The sequence below is a fragment of the Gracilinanus agilis genome, chromosome 1, assembly GCF_016433145.1.
Source record: "Gracilinanus agilis isolate LMUSP501 chromosome 1, AgileGrace, whole genome shotgun sequence".
In the NCBI taxonomy this organism is placed as follows: Eukaryota; Metazoa; Chordata; class Mammalia; order Didelphimorphia; family Didelphidae; genus Gracilinanus; species Gracilinanus agilis.
Window position 1 is genome coordinate 710,201,043 of NC_058130.1, and position 19,714 is coordinate 710,220,756.

Below are 19,714 nucleotides of genomic sequence, written 5' to 3' on the forward strand. Positions count from 1 at the left end.
CTGGACATAGGCCCCAATCTGCAAAGGAGGGACGGGATAGGTAATACTACTGCTGGAAAAAGTCAGGGGGACACAACGACTCGACCAAAAACACTTCCACGCATAACAGGAGTTCACGTGATAGTAAATCAAGTTTCACGCTTCTAAAAGTTTTGTAAATTCACTTCTTGAACATTATCACTCTTTCTTAACGGAATGCGACGTTTAAACTACGATTCTCCATAGCTAACCCCCCCCACCGAAGAGAGCGCCCATAGTTTGTGCTGCCCTCGGGTCACGTGAGCCGGTTCCAAGATGGCGGCTGGGGTGGCCGGGTGGGGGCTGGAGTCAGAAGAGTTCGAAGATGCTCCCGATGTGGAGCCCCTGGAGCCCACACTCAGCAACATCATCGAGCAGCGCAGCCTCAAGTGGATCTTCGTCGGTGGCAAGGGCGGCGTGGGCAAGACCACTTGCAGGTAGGGGCGGGAGGGAAGTTCCACTGCGGTAGGAGACGGGGCCATGGGGAATGGGGACCGGTGGGCTGTACCACAGCAGTCGGGGAGCGGGGGAAGCGGCTGGTAATGAGAAAGGGTCGGATCATACCAACCCGTGAGTGGAGGAGAAAAGTCATAAATGAATGGGTCATACTACTCTCCCCTCCCCCCACCGGTGAGTGGGGGTCTTCCGAGGGTTCGAAGACTAGCCCCTGGGAAGGAGAAAAAAGGGGGCGGGGATCTGCATTGGAGCACCTTTCTAGTTGCTGACTCGAGTCCAGCTACCTTCCCGAGGTCTGATGAAATTCTCAGGCTCCTGCATTCGATGTGCACCGCCTGACAGCTCCAGGGTGCAGTTTCTCTCTGGCTCCCAGGCATCCTCATCTCTGCGACCACATTCCTCTCCCTGGGACCAGCATGTCTTTCCTCTTTGAGTCCTCAGCATGCTCTTCCTCTCGAGGCCTGAGCACCTTCATCTATCTACCACCATGCCCTCTGGTCCTGAGCATCCTCTCTTGGGGACTAGCATGCCCTACCTCCCAGGTGCTAAGCATCCTCTCTTGGAGACATGTTATCCATCTTGGGTCCTGAGTAACTTTAACTATCTACCACTACACCCTCCTCCAGGGTCCTGAACACATTTTCCTGGATATTCCATACCTTGGGGACCTATACTTCCTCTCTCTAAATCCTTCTTCCCTTTCCCAGGCCTATGTCCACTGGCCCAGAGTCTCAAGCATCTTCTCCCTCTGGGTCTCTCACATTCTTTCCCCAAGGCCCACACAACCTTTCCTGTACATAACTGCTTTGCTCCTCGTTCCACATACTTTTTCCCCAGGGTCAAACTTCATCTCCTGGGATCATATATGTACATGTATACATGAGATAAATAGTCTCCTTCCCCCATCCCTGCTTTACATACTTTCTCCAGATCCCACATTTTCCTCTTTAGAGGATCTGTACTCCTGCCTTCCAAGTTCCATACATCCTTTCCTTGTGTTCCACACAAGAGGACCTGACTCTTTTGCTCTGAGTCCCATTTTTGTCCCACAGCTACAGACTTCTAGGGCTTGTAGATGCCTTGGGCTAGAATCTGCATTCCTTTCCTTTAGGTTCTGTACATCTCCCTTCTTGCATACCTTTTTTGCCACTCTTAGGGTCCCATGAAATCTCTGAATCTTTGACTTTCCCTCTGGAGCCTAAGCTCCTCTAGCCTGTTTAAGATGAGAGCTGGGAGAAGGGGAGTGGAGCTCAGCCCCTCCTGCCCCCTCCAGCTGGCTCTCCTGGTTCTCACTCTGCCCAGCTGCAGCCTAGCAGTACAACTGTCCAAGGGGAGAGAAAGCGTCCTCATCATTTCCACGGACCCAGCCCACAACATCTCTGATGCCTTTGACCAGAAGTTCTCCAAAGTCCCCACCAAAGTGAAGGGCTATGACAACCTCTTTGCTATGGTAAGTGCTGAAGAATACCTGGGGTTGCTGTGGGAAGGACTTATCTGCCTTATAGATATTGAAGTTACAATTCATGGACAAAAACAAGGTGACAGGAGTCATGATATCAGATCCCTACTCTGCCACTGACTTTGTGACCCTTCCTCTCTCAGGTCTTTGTATAAAAAGGGCATGGACTAGATGATATCTGAGTGCTCTTAGCTCTGACTGTCTGTGATTTAAATGTGGAAATGCTGCTTGTCTTGGTGCTGACTCAGCAGCAGGCAGGGTTGAGGAGGGCAGAGCTCCATGGAGGCAAAAGATTGGGAACTTCACCTACTAAAATCAGAATGACCATTGACTCCTCAAATAAATTGACTCTTTCCTACTGCCACATTGGAAACCTCCCTCTGTTCTCTGTTCTCTGATTCTCTGCTCTCACTTTCCACTGATGATTTTTTTGTCCTGAAATTACCTCTCCTTACCTAGCAGCACCTTACCTCTGGTCCTCATCAAGTCAAGCACACTGCAGTAGTATCCCAACTGGTCTCTCCCTAGTTCTCTAGCCTGTGCAGCACAAGCTGCCAAACTGATCTTCCCCAAACAAGCCCAGATAATATCTCTTACCTGCTCCAAAAATTGTGGTGGCCTCACCCTGCATAGACTGCCGGAGGTCAGAGGGAGGTGCTGGCTTACTCTGCTTATGACCCGAGGACAGTTACTCCCTTCCCTAGCCTTTAGTTTATCTTCCTTGTGCCCTGCCCAGTCTCTGTCTCTGGGCTTTAGGAGGCAAATAACCTAGTTCTCTAGCCAGGTTGTCTCAATGCCAGCCCCAGGACACTGCACAGTGATGGGAAAGGCTGTGGGTTTGGTGAGATAGAAGCATGGGGTTAGGAGCTGGAAGGGACCTCTGAATCAAACACTTGCGTTTTACTGATAAGGAAAATGAGGCTAGACTTATTTGAGATGACTGAGATCTTGACCAAATAACAGAGCCAGGGTTCCAAGCCAGATAGTTTCCCCCAGAGTCATTGTTCTTGCTCAGGGAAAAACACAGGGCAGGGATTGTTAGCTGAAATGTTTAGTGACTTGTTTAAGGTCACACAGGTGGTAAATGATAAACAAAAATTCTTAAACTTTCAGAGTTGGAAGGAACCACAAAGATAATTTAGTTCAACCCCCTCCCTTATCCTAATATCTCTTCTCCTCACCCATTGACCAGGATTTAACTCCCCCCCACCCCCTCCTGACATCCAAGCTCCATTTCTACCACATTCAACTCAGCACTGGGCCTCCCTCAAGATCACCTCTCCCTAGGCTAATATTTCTCCCTCCCACCTGATATTCAGACTCTCCTCAAACTGAAGTCTGGGAGCTAGACTTCTTCTGCCATATCCTTTTCTTTTTTTCACTTGCACCCCAGCATCTCTTTCAGAACCTCAGGAACTCTTTCTTACATGATGAAGGAGGCTTCTGCCCCCACCTCCTTCCTGTCACTGAGAAAGCTGGGCTTGGGCCATAGAGTTCTCTATGGACTTTGAACCAGCTCTATGGCCTAGACCGGTGGTGTCAAACTCAAATAGAAAAGGTCACTAATCTGTAAGGATGCCTGTGGGCTATATATGGACTTAGTTTTTAAATGCAATATTATCTACATTTCATTGTATTTTTATTTATTCTGTTAAACATTTTTTCCAATTACATTTCACTTTGGCTTGGGCCACACTTAGAAATGTGGTGGGCCTAATACTGTGTTTGACACCTCTGCCCAAGGCCTTTTTCAGAAGATCTGGCTCAACTATAGGCCCCTATCTCCTCATAATTTAGTTAGAAAATGGAGGGCCATGCCTAATTTCCTGGCCCCCCTGCCCTGGAGTGATTTTCCTGTGTCTCTGTTTCCTCTGTTCTGGGCTAGAGCAGGTTGTACCATGAAAAGGCCCATTGACTTGGGAAGCAGAGGATATGCTTCCCAATCCCTGTTCTGCTGCTTCCTGGGTGACCTGAGGCCAGTTACTTCCTCTTGGGTCTCACTGTCCTCATCTCTAAAATGTGGATAATAATAGCATCCTCCTCACAAGATTATTCTGGACAGGATCCTAGCTCTGAAACTTAAAGGAAACCAAGGCCATATCAATGAAGGGACTTGCTCAAGGGTTTGACATCCTCATAGGCAGTGAGGGAAGAAGCCAGGATCCTTTGACTCCAGACTCAGTGCTCTTATCATTTGGAGGATCAAATGAGATAATGGGTATCAAGTGCTAACTACATGAAAGCTATTTTTATTATTCCCTTTGTCTCTTGAAGGAGATTGACCCAAGCCTGGGCGTGGCAGAACTTCCAGATGAGTTCTTTGAGGAAGACAATATGTTGAGCATGGGCAAAAAAATGATGCAGGAGGCCATGAGTGCCTTCCCTGGCATTGATGAGGCCATGAGCTATGCTGAAGTTATGAGGTGAGTGGAAGGGCTGAAATCAGCTCTTGGCAGGTTGATACAGTACCAGCTCTGCCTAAAGTAGCTGTCCCTGGCTCCTCTCCTGTTTTTCCTCCCCAATAGGTTGGTGAAAGGGATGAACTTCTCAGTTGTGGTATTTGACACGGCCCCAACTGGTCACACACTTCGGTTGCTCAATTTCCCCACCATTGTGGAGCGGGGCCTGGGACGCCTCATGCAGATCAAGAACCAGATCAGCCCCTTCATCTCACAGGCAGGATGGACACTCATCTGGGACAGGCAGGGTGGTGATGGTGGAGGGATACTCAGAATGGGCACTCATGGCAGGAGGGGGGGACCTCAGGATGGGCACAAGGCAGTGGGGGGGGAAGAGGCCTAGAGAGGGGTCTGGAGGTGGTGACCTCTACTCCCCATGTGTCACTATAGATGTGCAACATGCTGGGCCTGGGTGATATGAATGCTGACCAGCTGGCCTCCAAGCTTGAAGAAACCCTGCCTGTCATCCGGTCGGTCAGTGAGCAGTTCAAGGATCCGGTGAGCCTTACCCAGAGGAGCACTGAGATCCTTTTAACAGTACCTGTTGGTCACTCTGAAATATCTCCTAATTCATTGATCTTAGAAGTCATATGCTAACCTGAACAGGGAGGCAGCATAGTCCAAAAGAAAGAACCCTGGCTCTACAGTCCAAGGTCCTGGGTTCAGGTGTTGGAGGCAGATAGATAAAGATTTCATTGGGTTTCCATGAAGGGTGGAGGCTTTCCAGACCACTGGGAAGCATGAGATTGAGTTTAGAGACTCTGGTCTAGTCTCTAGGCTCTACCTGCCACTGGGATCTTGGGTCAATCACTTTATTGCCTCTTGTCCTTGGTTTCTTATCTGTCCAGTGGGAAATTTGGAGTAAATGATGTCCAGTATGCCTAGCCCTAAATCTATGAATATCTGACTAGATATTCTCCATGGGCCTAGCCATTTCTAATAGTATAGTAATCTAGGAGCTTTATTTTGCTCTTCTGGAACTAAAAGGCCAACCTTCATTGATAGAGGGAGGTCCTTAGAGCTTTTGGTCCCAGCCCCAGGCTCCATCTTTAATCATTAGCTGTGTATAGAATACTGGGCTAGGTCTTGGGCAGTCTGAAAAGTCTTTAGTTCAGGGGGCCCTGAAGAAGGTGAAAAGGAAGGAGGGAGAGAATTTGAAATTCAAATTTTTAAAAACCAAATGTTTAAAAAAAACCCTTATCTTTTTTTTTTTTTTTTGAAACCCTTGCCTTCTGTCTTGGAGTTAATACAATGTATTGGCTCCAAGGCAGAAGAGTGGTAAGGGCTAGGCAATGGGGGTTAAGTGACTTGCCCAGGGTCACACAGTTGGGAAGTGTCTGAGGCCACATTTGAACTCAGGACCTCCCATCTCTAGGCCTGGTTCTCAATCCACTGAGCTACCCAGCTTCCTTTTCTCCCCCCTCCCCCCCCCCCACCTTCTGTTTTAGAGCAGCAAAGGCTAGGTAATTGGGATTAAGTGTCTTGCCCAGGGTCACACAGCTAGGAAGTGTCTTAAGGCCAGATTTGAACCTAGGACCCCACCATCTCCAAGCCTAGCACTTTATCCATTGTGCTACCTAGCTACCCTAAACTTTGTTTTTATATGTACAGTAATTGGAAATATATACATAATTAATTCAAACCCTGAAAAAAGGAAAAAGTTCAAGAGCCCCTACTTTGGAAATGACCCAGAATTTCCATTGTTTTTCTCCCACCCCACCCCAGGAACAGACAACTTTCATTTGTGTCTGTATTGCTGAGTTCCTATCCCTATATGAGACTGAACGACTCATCCAGGAGCTGGCCAAGTGCAAGATAGACACTCACAATATAATTGTCAACCAGCTGGTGTTTCCTGAGCCCGAGAAGCCCTGCAAGATGTGTGAGGCCCGGCACAAGATACAGTCCAAATACCTCGACCAGGTGAGTCTGCCCGACTGCCCACCCTCTCCATCCTCCACCCACCCTCTGCCACCTTCTCTCCCAGTCACTGACCTGGGACCACCCCCTTTCCTCTCCCCCTGCCCTTTGCCACCCTCACTTACCCGGGGGCTGACCCCTGACCTCCCCAGGGTTGAGCTCTGACCTCGCCATGTGGCCCCCTCAGATGGAGGACCTCTATGAAGACTTCCACATTGTGAAGCTGCCGCTGCTGCCCCATGAAGTTCGAGGGGCTGACAAAGTCAACACCTTCTCCAGCCTCCTGCTGGAACCCTACAAACCACCCAGTGCTCAGTAGCCTGGAAAGGCGGATTGCCCACCCTTGGCCCTGGCTCCTCCTGCCATGCATTTCCCTGGAACTCTCCTCTGCCCCAAGGCAGAGTTTGCACAGATGTTCCTGATACCCCACAGAGGGAGCTGCTGGTTTGGGGGAGAAAAAGAGGGTAGGGGCAAGGAAAGGAAGGTATTTATTTCTTACTCCCTGGGGGCAGGGAGCTGAGCTTACTGGGGCCAGGTGGGAGGGGTGGGGGAAGAAATAACAAATTCATTTAGGCTGTGTCCTGCAGCCTACCTCTGTGTCCGGGGTTCCAGGCTGCTATCTGTCTCCTTAGGACCCTGCTGCCTGGCACCTGGTCACTGACTCTAAGCGACCATGTTTCCTCCCTGCCCCCCTACCCCCACCCCAGTCCAATAACTTCTCTCCCTCTTCCCCAATAAATACGATCTCTAATAACCAGGTGTGGACTGTTTAAATGGGGATGGGGGCAGGAAAGTGGGAGGCAATGGAAAGAGAGGTACTGGTAAATGGGTACCCAAAAGCTGTCCTGCTGTGGAGGAAGAAATGTAGGAGACAAGGGCAGAGGGGCAGAATCTTGGAATTTCAGAGCAGACTTAAATCTGTCTATTTGCTAGCTGTGAGACCTTGGGAACAGCCACCTCAAGCCTCAGTTTCTTCATTTGTAAACTGGGGATAATAATAGGACACTTCCTCTGATCCCAGGACTCTGAATTTTACAGTCTTGAGGAAGGCTTGAGTGACAGAATCTGAATTAGTAGGTTCTGGTTCCCAGCCCACCACTCTTAGCTATCCATCCACTAATAATACCCTAGAAGGGTTCTTGTAAGGAAGGAAGCCCATTGTGAATCCCTGATACTTCCTTTAAATGTGAAGATACCCGACAGCCTGTGAAGATAGATGGGCTCAAGAGTAGAGATAGGGAGAGGCTGTGAAAGTCTAAAATGAGAAGAAAAAAGGAGTGGTAACTATGGAATAGAAAGGAGAAGACAGACAGATGACATAGACAGTGGGAAGAATTGGGCGGCAGCCCCTTAGCAGAGCAGGGCGGGCTACGAGGTTCCCAGCCTCTCCCTGGCATTGGACCCGCCTCATCCCTGGGAATCTTAAATCAGAATAGGGAACCCTTCTCCTTCCTTTAGCACCTTTGGCTGGGAACCAACTAGTTTTTGATGGCCTTCCCTCCAAGACCCCACCCCTTACACACACACACACACACACACACACACACACACACACACACCCCAACATGAGAAAGGTCACGGGGCATGGGAATGGGGTGGCCCTTTCCCTATGCCATCAGCACAAGGATAGTTGAGCACCACAGGACACAGGAGCAGGATTAGCTGGCCCTGCTGGGGGCCAGGCAGTGCCAGCTGTTTGGTTAGGGAATTAACAGCCGCCTGAGGTGAGGGCTGGCCCCACCTTTCTTGGAAGGGGAGATTGGGCTGAGGTCTCAGCCAGAGGATTAGCAGTTGTGTGCCCTTGGTTGGTTCCCCCCCCCCCCCCCACTCCTTTTCCCTTTTGAATCCTAAGTCTGGAGATGTGCCTGCCCAGCTATGTGTCTACACTGGAGCTAAGCAGCCTCCTCTCCAAGGCAGAACACTACCTGGTACAGGTTTAATGGTGCAGCCTCAGACTGGGACCAGTGAGCCCCAACCCCCCCGAAAGAGAAAGAGCAGCCTCTAGGGACTTGGCCCTAGGCAGTCCAGAAAAAAGGGCTAGCCTGGAATAGGTGAAGTATCCAGAACAGACTGGGTTAGTGCCATAGCCTCTACCTGCTTCCCCATTGGGAGAGGGGTTGGCAAACACCCAGAACCCAGGAGTCCTGCAATCCCAAGTGGAGAAGAAGACTGCTTCAGCTGGGGCTAACGATGCAGTCCTGTAAAGAGTGGCATGGGGATTGGAGGCTGTAGTAGGGTCTATAGCCTTTTGCTGAAAATAACCAGGGTGGACTGCCCCATAAAGTTCCATTCCTTTCCCAGGCCTTTTATCTTCATTTAACAGATGAAGAAACTGAGGTCAAGAGAAAGGCTTTGGACCCAAGATTAAAGCACTGTGATAGACCTGAGACTAGAACCTAGCAGGTTTGCTCCGGAGATGGTGAGGGGTGGGGGGTGGGAGGGCAGTGACGAGGGGTCGGCGCACTCTGTCTGGAACACTCTGTCTGCCCCAGCAGGAGTAACCAATGCTTGGCCAGTTGGTCAACCCCGGTTAGCTTCCAGGGTGGGGGAAGGGGGAAAGGCTTTCTTAAAGGGCTCCTCCCTCCTTCGTGCCCCGAAGCGCAGCTGGTGGAGCTGGGGCAGGTGGAACATCGAACCCACACACCCCCACCCAGTTGCGCTCCACCCCAAGAGCTCCGGAGCAGCTGGACAGTGGCAAACAGACGCGTTTATGGATCAGCCCGCACCTTGAGGTGCGCAGCCACTTTACAAGGAGCCCTAGCTGGCTCATTCTGGCTTCTCAATTGCCCCCCACCACATGTCTTGGGCGGTGCCTGCCCCCTCACATGCACACCCTGGTGATTCCACACTAGGACAGCACACCCTGATTCCAGAACAGGACGTCTCGTGCATCCTGGCCCTGAGCTGATCCGCAGCTCACCTGAGGGAAGAGATGTCATCCTCACTCCCTAGCCTAAGGTCAAAGCTAGGCTGCCCTGTACACCTCCCTAGTCGGACGAGGACAGAGCCAGATCTTGGGATTTCATTGGACTGAGGAGCTCCCTCTCCCGCCGCAGGTCGGCGCCTCCTCAGTAACTCGGAGCCCCGGTGGCCCAGAGCCAGGAGGTTGTGACTTGCCTGGGGTCTCGCAGCCAGTATGGCTCGGAGGCGGAGACTTGAACCCAGGACCTCAAGGCTTTGAAGCCGGTTCTCCACTACGCCTTGAAATCCCGGCCATTTCTCACCCAGTGTACCTGGACACAATTCTGTTTCCCACCCATGTTTATTGATATTAAGCCAAAGGATCATGGGGGAAGCTGATGAAGGACCAGATGGAGGGGAGGGGGAAGACGAGAAAAGCACGACTCCGTTTCCTCTGCGCGTGTGTGTGTGCACACGGGCGCACGAGAGCGCACTTCTCGATGGTATTATGTGATTTTCGGCGTCTGCCGGAGTGGAAACTGGAGGGCAGCAGGAGCACGACCCAAGCTTTCTCCCTAGGGTGACCTGAGCTAAAAAGGAGAGAGGGGAGCAAGAGAGGGTGTAGCTCATTGTTCCCAGGCTCCAGCAGTGGCTGGTAACACAAGTCAGGGTCTGTCGAGGATTTGCCGCGCACACCACCCCCTTAGAATCAGGGAACAAGGCTCCGGGGATGGACTGGGGGCGAGGGACGGAGGAGGAGGTTAGGATGCGGCTCCAAAAGAATGCCAAAAGGAAAGACAGACCACCTGTCGCGTCACACCATGGGGCGGGGAGGGGGAGACAGACCATGGGGTTAGGGAGGGTCTGAGCCAAAGGACAGCGGGACTAGGGTGGGGACGCGGGGGGACGGGGGAAGGGAGAAGAGTGTCGTCGGTGTGTGCGCGCCCTTCCCTTCCCCCAGTAGCTAAGGGGCGGGGAAGGGCGGGGCCGGTGGTACAGGGAGGAGCCCCCCTCACACTTCCCAGCCCAGATCCCTCGGCACAGCCCCTGAACCTCCTGCGCTCCTGTCCTCTCGCCGGAGTCTCTGCTTCTCCTTCCAACTTTCAATTGCTGGTGAGCTGGGGTGCAGACGCGGGGGCTTCCGAACAGGAGGGCAGGGCGACGCTGGGAGCTGGGGGTCCCGGGAGGCAGGGTAGAAAAGGCTGAGATGGGGGCACGCTCCTCTTGAAGCCAGAATCCTCCAATATAGGCTTCAGGCTAGTCAGGTACAGACTGGAGTCTTGAATATCAACTAGCTATCTTTTCTACTACCGCTTAAGAGCGAGGGAACAGGCTTCAGTGAGGGTCAGAGAGACCTGCGACTGAGAGCTGAAAGGATCTTTGAGGTCATCTAGTCCAATGCGCGAAATTTAAAGAAGGGTAAACTGAGTCTCAGAAAGGATAAATGACTAGTTCAATGTCACACAGATTAAGTAAGCGGCAGAGTCAGGATTAGAATTCTGGTCCCCTGACGCCAAATTCCGGATTTTCCCCTGCCTCGCGCTGCACTGCCTGCACAGGTAAGTTTGGGGCAGGTCGGTACTGAAACGCGATTCTCCTGCCCTGGACTCTCTCCTGGCTGCACTGCCTTTCAGCGACTCCTGGCCAGCGGCGAATGACTGAGAAAGTGGGGTCGCAGAACTGGGACTCAGGTTTCTAAAGAGGAACGCAGGAGAGATGGGGCTCGGGACCGAGAGCTGGGAGTGACGAACAAGGATGAGGCAGGAAAGCCTAGAGGGTGGAGACACTAGAGGGACAAAATAGGTCCCGAGGACCTAGGAGGCTATTGCCAAGGACTGGGCATAGAAAGTCCAAATTCTGGGGATGGGGACCTTAGTAAAGTCATCGAGTGCTTGTGAAGCCTGGCCCTGGCCTAAAAATTCTTGTTCTTAAAGAGCCTATGGTAGAATGGAGAGAGACAAGATGTAAACTATCGTGTACAAAAAGATTTATACAAGATAAACTGAAGAAAATCAACCGAGGGAAGGCGGGAGGAAGGGGGGGGGTGGAATTGGGAGAGGAGGGAGGTCCAGAAAGACCATCTTGCAGAAGGCAAGATTTCAGCTGAGACCTGAAGGAAATCAGGAGGCGGAGGTGAGAAGGGTGAGAGTTCCAGGGATGGGGGACAACCAAAAATCCAGAGTCGAGAGACGGAATGTCTGGTGTGAGGAAGAGCAAGGAAGAATCAGAAGAATCACTTTCACAGTGGGTTAGAAGCCCGGGAGCAGAGAGTGTGCACCAAATACTGAGACTGTGCCGGCTGATGAAGACCAGCTCTGGGATCACAGAAAAAGTCCGAGTTCAAGCAACAGGGGATGGGGCGGCCCTGGCCAAGGCAAAGTGGGCGCTGTCTGTCTTCCTCCTTGGCTCAGGTGGGATTCAGGAGGCTTCCTCCTGCGGAGTGTCCCGTGGGGCGCTGGAAGAGCGAGGAAGACAACCTTGATTGGGGCTGGGAGCACTGGGGAGGAGGAACTCGGGGAAGGGAGGAGTCCGGGGACCCGAGTGAACTCTTCAGCAGAGAGTGACCCTAACCCTCCCCTTTTCCCCGCCCTCAGCCCCAGCCCGACCCCGACCCTCAGCATGACGGTGACATACACAGCCCGAGTGGCCAATGCTCGTTTCGGGGGTTTCTCCAAGCTACTGCTGCTTTGGCGAGGGAGCATTTACAAACTACTCTACCGAGAGGTGCTGATCTTCCTCGGGGGGTACCTGGCACTGAGCGCCATCTACCGGTGAGGCCTTGGGGCAAGGGCGTTGGGATTGGGTTGGAGACGGTGTTGGGGTGTGGGAGGAGTGGGGAGGGAAGCTCCCTAAGACCTGCGGTCTTCCGAGGAGAGGGTCCGGTCACTGGGGAGGGAAGGCGGGCTGCCAGGATAGAGCTGCGGCTAACTTGCCCTGCTTTGCCCTCCCAGCTTCATCCTCACTGACAATCAGAGGCCATACTTCGAGAAGCTGGTCATATACTGCGACCAGTATGCCAACCTCATCCCTGTCTCCTTTGTCCTGGGTATGAACCACTTCCTCTTATCTTTCCTTACAACCTGCAGGCACTTGCCCCTCTTTCTGAACGCTGATCTAAAGGGGCAGCTGGGTGGCTCCGTGGATCGAGAGCCAGGTCTAGAGATGGGAGGTCTGGAATTCAAATGTGACCTCAGACACTTCCTAGCTGTGTGACCCTGGGCAAGTCACTTGACCAGCATTCCTTAGCCCGCACCAATATTCTGCCCAGGAACCAACAGTATTAATTCTAAGAGGGAAGATAATTTTATTTGACAACAAAAAACCCCAAACCCAAGATTCATTCAGTCAACCTGAATGCATTAAGTAGGTACTCTGTGCCAGGCACGGGGGATTCAAAGACCAAAATGAACCAGCCCAGTGGAACTTACTTTTTTTCCACTCTTAAAAACTCTTACTTTCTGCCTTTTAAAAAAATCTTTATGTTGGAGAGAGGGAGGAAAATGAAAATAAAATAGGAAAATAAATAGGAAAAACCATAGAGAGTAGATGCAAAAGGGGAGGAGAAGAACCAAAGTAACTGAGAGGATCAGGAATGCACTTAGTCTGAGCTTTGAAGAGGGCTTAATCCTGAAAGGCTGAAGGTGAAAGAGGGTGGGCATCATAGGCTAAGCAGGCAACCAGTGCAAAGTCATGGAGATGGGAAATCGAGTGTCTTGTCCAAAAGAACTGCCAATAGATCAGGACTGCAAAGTGCCTGGAGGAAAGCACGATGGAATATGCTTGGAAAGGTAGCATGCATTAAGAATTGCTATTTGGCAAGAGGATAGACTTGAGTCCGTGATGCAGTTGGTCATTGGGAAATTATTGCAGTTGGGCAAGAGAAAATGAAATCCTCAGTTAGGACAATGGCCATGCAGGGTGGAGGGGTGGGGGATGAAGGTGAACGATACTGTGGAAGTAGAATCAACAAGACCTGACAACTGATTGGATATAAGTGGTGAGGAATAATGAAGAATCTAGGATGACCCTTAATTTGAGAATCTGGGTACCTGGAAAGATAGTAGTGCTCATAACAGAAATAGAAGGAAGGGAGAGAAGCTGGGTGGCTCAGTGGGTTGAGAGCCAGGCCTAGAGATGGGAGATCCTGGGTTTAAATCTGGCCTCAGTCACTTCCTAGTTGTGTGACCCTGGGCAAGTCACTTAACCCCCATTGCCTAGCCCTTACCACTTTTCTGCCTTGGAGCCAATACACAGTATTGATTCTAAGATGGAAGGTAAGAGTTTAAAAAAAAAAAAGAAAGAAAGAAGCAGCTTTATAATTTTGAGAAGTGGGAACAAGGCAGAGCATAGATATCTTTTTTTCTAGAAACCTGGCTGTCAGTTCATAAACATTAAGAGTCTATTTACTATGTGCCAGGCAGGATGCTAAGAGCTGGGCATACATGCCAAAGGCAGTCCTTTACCTCAAGGAATCCACAATCTCTCTTAAAGAGGGAGAAAATGAGCAAACAAATACGTACAAACAAACCACATACAGGACAGATAAAAAGTAAGGAAGGAGGCCCTGCAATTGAGAGGTTGGGAAAGGCTTCCGGTAGGTCAGATTTTAATTGGGACTTAAAGGGAACCTGGAGACAACAATAGGGAGATCGTTTCAGCCTTGGAGGTCAGACAGTAAGAAAAAATGCCTGGAGTCTTGGGCATGGAATAGCAAGAAGGCCAGTGTCACAGGACTAAAGAATACAAGGATTTCTTTCACATCTCTACTTTCCTCATCTCTGTTTATTTCTGTGTTACAATATATCTCAGGCTGGCATAAAAAATTAAATGAGAATTTTGTAGGAGTTTTGAGCAAGCTGCAAATGCACAAAAAAGTTTAGAAACTAGGAAATGTATAAAAATATACATAATATTGTATAATATCAATATGTTTATCTTTTAATACCATAAACATGAACAACTGCTTTTACTGTAAACACTCCATAAAAGAAAAAGAAAAAATCCAGACTTCTCTGGTACAAAGGGAGGGACAAAAGTTTTTTCTTGGACTTTCCAGATCTTGGGGGTACTGTGCCCCTAAACCCCTCGTTGTGGAAGGGCTACTTGTACATGGCAAGGAGCAAGTAGAAGAAGAATGAAAGATAGGAGGGGGCTAGGTTACAAAAGGCATTGATTGCCAAACTGAGCATTTAATATTTGACCCTGGAGGTGTTAGGGAACCACTGGAGTTTATTGAATAGAAGGGTGACAAAGTCAAGGAATGAAGTGGGAAGAGTCCTGAAGCAGACAGACCCACCAGCAAGTTATTGCAGTAGTCCAGGTGTGAGGGCATAAGGGCTTGCACCACAATGGTGGCAGTGTTAGAGGAGAGAAGGGAATGAGATAGAGGCAAAAGGGAGAGATTGGGAAGAGTTGAGGATGACACCTAGGTTTTAAGCCTGGGGGCTGGGGAGAATGATGTGGATCATGGCAGTAATAGGCAGTAAAAGGTGGAGGGATAGGAGCTTAGGGGAAAAGTAATGAATTCTATTTTGGAAAGAGTGAGTTTAAGATGTCTCCTGGATATCTGGGTCAACGGATCAAAATGTCTGAAAACTGGATTGCTTGCCAGCTTTGGAAGGGGGAGGAAAGAGGGAGGGAGACAAGTTGGGCCATATAACTCCAGAAAACTTATGTGGAAATTTATCACATGTAATTGGTAAAAAAATAAAAATAAAATCCATTGAGGGAAAAAATGTCCGAAAGGGCAGTCTGGAGATGGGAAATTGGAGGTAAGCAGAGAGACTGGGGCAGGAAAGGTAGATTTGAGAATCATCAACAATAAAGATGACAATTAAATCCAGGGGATCTGATGAGATCACTGGGTATAGTATAGAACGAGAAGAGGGCCCAGGCAGAACCCGGTGGAATAACTGGATTAGAAGACAAGATCTAGATGAGGACCCTGTAAAGGAGACTGAGAAAGAGTGGTAGAGGAATAGCTGGATGGCTCAGTGGATCTCATGAGAGTCAGGCCTAGAGACAGAAGGTCCTGGATTTAAATCTGGCCCCAGATACTTCCTAGCTGTGTGACTGTGAGCAAGTGACTTAACCACCATTGCCTAGCCCTTATTGATCTTCTGCCTTGGAACTAATACATAGTATTAATTTTAAGGTGGAAGGTAGGGAGAGAAAAAGAGAGAGACAGAGAGAGAGAGAGAGGAAAGAGAAACAGAAAGAGAGAAACAGAAAGAGGAAAGAGAGAGAGAGAGAGAGAGAGAAAGAGAGAGAGAGAGGAAAGAGAAACAGAGAGGAGAGGGAGGAAAGAGAAACAGAGAGAGAGGAAAGAGAGAGAAACAGAGAGGAGAGGGAGGAAAGAGAAACAGAGAGGAAAGAGAGGAAAGAGAGAAACAGAAGAGAGAGGGAGGAAAGAGAGGAAAGAGAGAGAGAACAAGAGAAAAAGGAAGGAAGGAAGTGTGGTCAGATAGGCAGGAAATCTAAAGAGAAAATAGTATTCTGAAAACAGAGGGAAGAGAGTGTCAAGAAAGGTGATCAGCATGAAGGAGAGGGGCTACAAATTAGTCAAGGAGAACTGAGAAAAAGCCATTGGAGTTAGTCATTATAAGATCACTGGTAACTCTGAAGAGGGCAGTAATTACAACCCTATTACTGGGTTGCAAAGGGTTAAGAGAGTGAGAGGAGAGAAAGTAGAGGCTGTAAAAGGGAGGAGAGAGATAGGACTTTAGCCCACCTGAAAGAATGGTTGGATCAAGTGAAGGTTTGGAGTTTTTGTTTGTTTGTTTGTTTGAGGATAAGAGAGTCATAAGTTTATGGACAGCAGGGTAAGCAGTTGCTAAAGAGATGGAAAATTAGGGAGAGGGGCTGACTGAAGAGATGGGAGTGGACAGGATTAAGGATACAAGGAGAGGCTTTGTCCTTTGTAAGAAAAAGGTCCACCTCCTTGGAGAAAGGAACAAAGGAGGAGACAAGGGTTAGCCATGTGCAGGTGATCTGAAGTGCAGAATTGGGGAGAAGAGAGCTCTGGATGGATAACCACAATTTTTTTCAGTGAAATATGAGGTGAGGCCCTTTGCCCAGAGGCAGCAAGTGGGGGAGGGGGAAGAGGTGGGCTCAAGGAGATTGGCAAAGGACAAATAGAGCATATCAGGGAAGAGTAAAAGGAGGGCCCAACAGAGATTAGAGTATCTTCCTTGTAGGAGAGGAGCAGTTAGATGGCAGGAGTAATCCAGGGTGGGGGTTTGGAAAGGAACAAGGGCCATGGGACAAGGGGGCAAGGGACTCAAGGGTGGAGGATCACGATTTTAAGGTGAGGCCAGAGCAAGGTGATGGTCCAGGAAAGCAGAGTGGAATGGCTTGAGTTACTGGCCTTTCTTTTGAGAAGGCCCCTGGATACCGTGAATCCAACCTCAGTCCTATATAGACATCAGATCCTTGAAAGACCTGACTTTTCCCCACCCCCAACATCCAATTCCTCTCCTGTCCCCCTGGGAGCCTTGATTTCTTACCTTTACAGCCCAGTCCCAGCCCTGTCCCAGCTGACCTTTATCTTCCCTCTCCCACTCCCCACTCCCACCACAGGCTTTTATGTGACGCTGGTGGTGAATCGATGGTGGAGTCAATACAGGTCGATACCTCTGCCAGACGCCCTCATGTGCACGATATCGGGCTCGGTGCATGGGCGAGATGAGCGGGGCCGGCTGTACCGGCGCACGCTGATGCGCTACGCAGGCCTGTCCGCTGTTCTCATCCTTCGATCTGTCAGCACGGCAGTCTTCAAACGCTTTCCCACCATGGACCACGTGGTGGAGGCTGGTGAGCTTCTTCCCAAGGATGCTGGGCCTCGGGGGTTCCCCTCCTCAGAGATCTTCCAGCAAGTTGCCAGCCAGCCAGAGAAAGGGGAGGACAGTGAAGGGGATCAGTGGGGTGGGGGTGGGTGAGGAACCTCTAGCAGCTTGGCCTGGAGGTGACCCTCTGTTCTTCTAGGGTTTATGACCCGGGAAGAAAGGAAGAAATATGAGAGCCTGAATTCATCCTACAACAAATACTGGATACCTTGCGTCTGGTTCACCAACCTTGCTGCCCAAGCTCGAAAAGAGGGTCGGATCCGAGACAGCAGCTCTTTTAAGCTGCTCATGGAGGTAGGGACAGTAGGAGCAAAGAACCAAGTCCATGATCCCTGGCTCCAGCCTGGAAGCCACTGTCAGTCCCCCAAGGGACTCTCCACAATCTCCCTCCACCCCCACCCCACCATCGTTGGCTCTAGGCTCCTTAGGGGATCAATGTTGCTGCTCCCTAACTTCTCAAACTCTATCACAGAAACTGGATGAGTTCCGGGCCAAGTGTGGAATGCTATTTCATTATGACTGGATTAGTGTCCCGCTCGTGTACACTCAGGTACCCACCATGACTCAGTTTCCTCTCCCATTCCTTGGGGTATTGACCAAGTTCTTAGGGTCTGGGAATGCAAGAGCAGAGTTGGAAGGGAGGAACAATGGCAATGGGAAGGCTCTTCTGAGGGTCAGCAGTGCTCCCTTGATGATGGGCTCTACTCCCAACCCTTCCCACTGATCTGAGATCCCTCCCTATGATGACCCTGCCTCTAGGTAGTGACCATTGCAGTATATAGCTTCTTCCTGGCTTGCCTTATTGGGCGCCAGTTCCTGGATCCAACAAAGGGATATAAGAATCATAATATGGACCTCTGCATTCCTATCTTCACCCTGCTCCAATTCTTCTTCTATGTTGGCTGGCTCAAGGTAACACCTACAAGAGAGAGGGTACAGGAAAGGCTTGGGGGGGGATCAAGGCCTCAGGGAGTTGGGGGAGGTGGGAGTTGGGGAGAAGGAGCCAGGACAGAACACACGGAACCAAAGGCATTGAACTGGGCCCTCTGCAGAAGAGTCCTCATGTCCAGGGCTCACTCTTTACTCCATAGGTGGCCGAGCAGCTCATCAACCCTTTTGGGGAGGACGATGATGACTTTGAGACCAACTTTTTGATTGACAGAAATTTCCAGGTTGGGGCTTCATTCCTTCTTCAAAATTCTTTTCCCAAAGATCACCCATCCCTTCTGAGAGCTCCTGTATCAGGGTCCTCCTTAGCTACTTCCTGCTCCCAGGATAGCTTTGGCCATCCCTCCTAGATCTTCCTCAGTAGAATGCCCTGATCCTGTAGCCATATTCTATTATCCCCATTCCAGGTGTCAATGCTGGCAGTGGATGAGATGTACGATGACCTACCACTGCTAGAGAAGGATTTGTACTGGGATGCTGCAGATGCCCGTGCCCCCTACACAGCAGCCACAGCTTTCATGATGCATCAGCCCTCCTTCCAGGGCTCCACCTTTGACATTACGTGAGCTGGGGTCACAGGTGTTAGGGAGGGAAGGGGGTGAACACTAGGAATTGGGTCATCCAAATTCTCATCCTATTGCTATTATCCATGAGATTTCAAATGCATCCCTATCCTTCTCTAGGTCTTTGTTTCCCCACAAGTAAAATCAGAGGATTGGACTAGATGACCTCTAAGGCCCTTCCAGTTCTGAGATTCTTCATGGGGAGATAGATGAGGGAGTATAATTAAGGAAAAGATGGAAGGGATTGGTTGGCGAGGGATCTGGATGGGTAGAAGCAGCCAGAGATGATGTGAGCTATTCTGAGACATCTTCGGGTCACCATTTGCCACATACCCTGGTCCTTATAGGTTGCCTAAAGAAGACATGCAGTTCCAGCGACTAGAGGGCATAGAGGGACAACTGGGGGAAGGTCCACCAGTATCAGGAGACTTCTTGCACCGACTCCTAGTAGGCGGCTCTGGCCCAGGCGCTTCCACAATCTTGGGCAGACGACTCTCCTTACTTCGGAGGAAGAACAGCTGTGTGTCTGAAGCTTCCACCACAGCTGGCTGTCCTTGCCCAGACTGTGGCCAAGATGACTCGGCCACAGGTCCCCTCCTGGAAACCCCCTGTGACCCAGAGCCTGCTGCCCCTGCTGCTCTTGCATCTTCCTCTGTGGAGCCCTCTCCCACTGTGGTGGTGGTACCCACAGCCCGAGGCCCAGCCCCTAATCCTGCGCCATTGCCTCCCTGGTTACCCAGCCCAATTGGAGAAGAGGAGGAGAGCTTGGCCTGAGCCTGGTTGCTCACTGACTAACTGACTGGTATGCTAAGCATTGGTCCTGATGGATGGCCAGCCACAGGAGAGATAGGACTGTTGGACCCAGACATCTCTGCAACCCACCCTAACATACATTATTGAAGTGTAGCTTCTATAGCCCCAGGGGAAATCATCCTGCCTTCCAAAGCAGGGTGGAAAAAAATGTCACTAATGACCACAGCTGTAAGAGTTATCCCCATTCCCCCAAGGCCACAGGGCAACACCTGAAAGCCCTCCCCCTTAGGACCTAGAGGAGGCACCTGGGCCCCAATCCTAGCAATGCTACTGAATACCTTTGTGACCCAGGGCAAGTCACTTCAGCCTCCACTGTTTCTTTATCCATAAAGT

At 50.3% G+C, this 19,714-nt stretch overlaps 2 protein-coding genes across 2 annotated transcripts; both read left to right on the top strand.

Annotated features, from left to right (window-relative positions):
* The first annotated feature begins 294 nt into the window (after positions 1-294).
* On the top strand, positions 295-7,066 carry GET3 (guided entry of tail-anchored proteins factor 3, ATPase). Its single transcript, XM_044658428.1, has 7 exons — positions 295-455; positions 1,777-1,924; positions 4,208-4,356; positions 4,459-4,609; positions 4,783-4,890; positions 6,118-6,315; positions 6,500-7,066. The coding sequence occupies exons 1-7, from the start codon at positions 295-297 to the stop codon at positions 6,629-6,631; spliced, it is 1,047 nt and encodes a 348-aa protein (XP_044514363.1). The 3' UTR covers positions 6,632-7,066.
* Positions 7,067-11,832: 4,766 nt separating this feature from the next.
* Positions 11,833-19,342, top strand: BEST2 (bestrophin 2). Its single transcript, XM_044685032.1, has 9 exons — positions 11,833-11,984; positions 12,165-12,259; positions 16,792-17,025; positions 17,197-17,351; positions 17,530-17,607; positions 17,817-17,969; positions 18,149-18,229; positions 18,413-18,567; positions 18,916-19,342. Exons 1-9 carry the CDS (start codon positions 11,833-11,835, stop codon positions 19,340-19,342), a joined length of 1,530 nt encoding a protein of 509 aa, XP_044540967.1.
* The last annotated feature ends 372 nt before the right edge of the window (positions 19,343-19,714 follow it).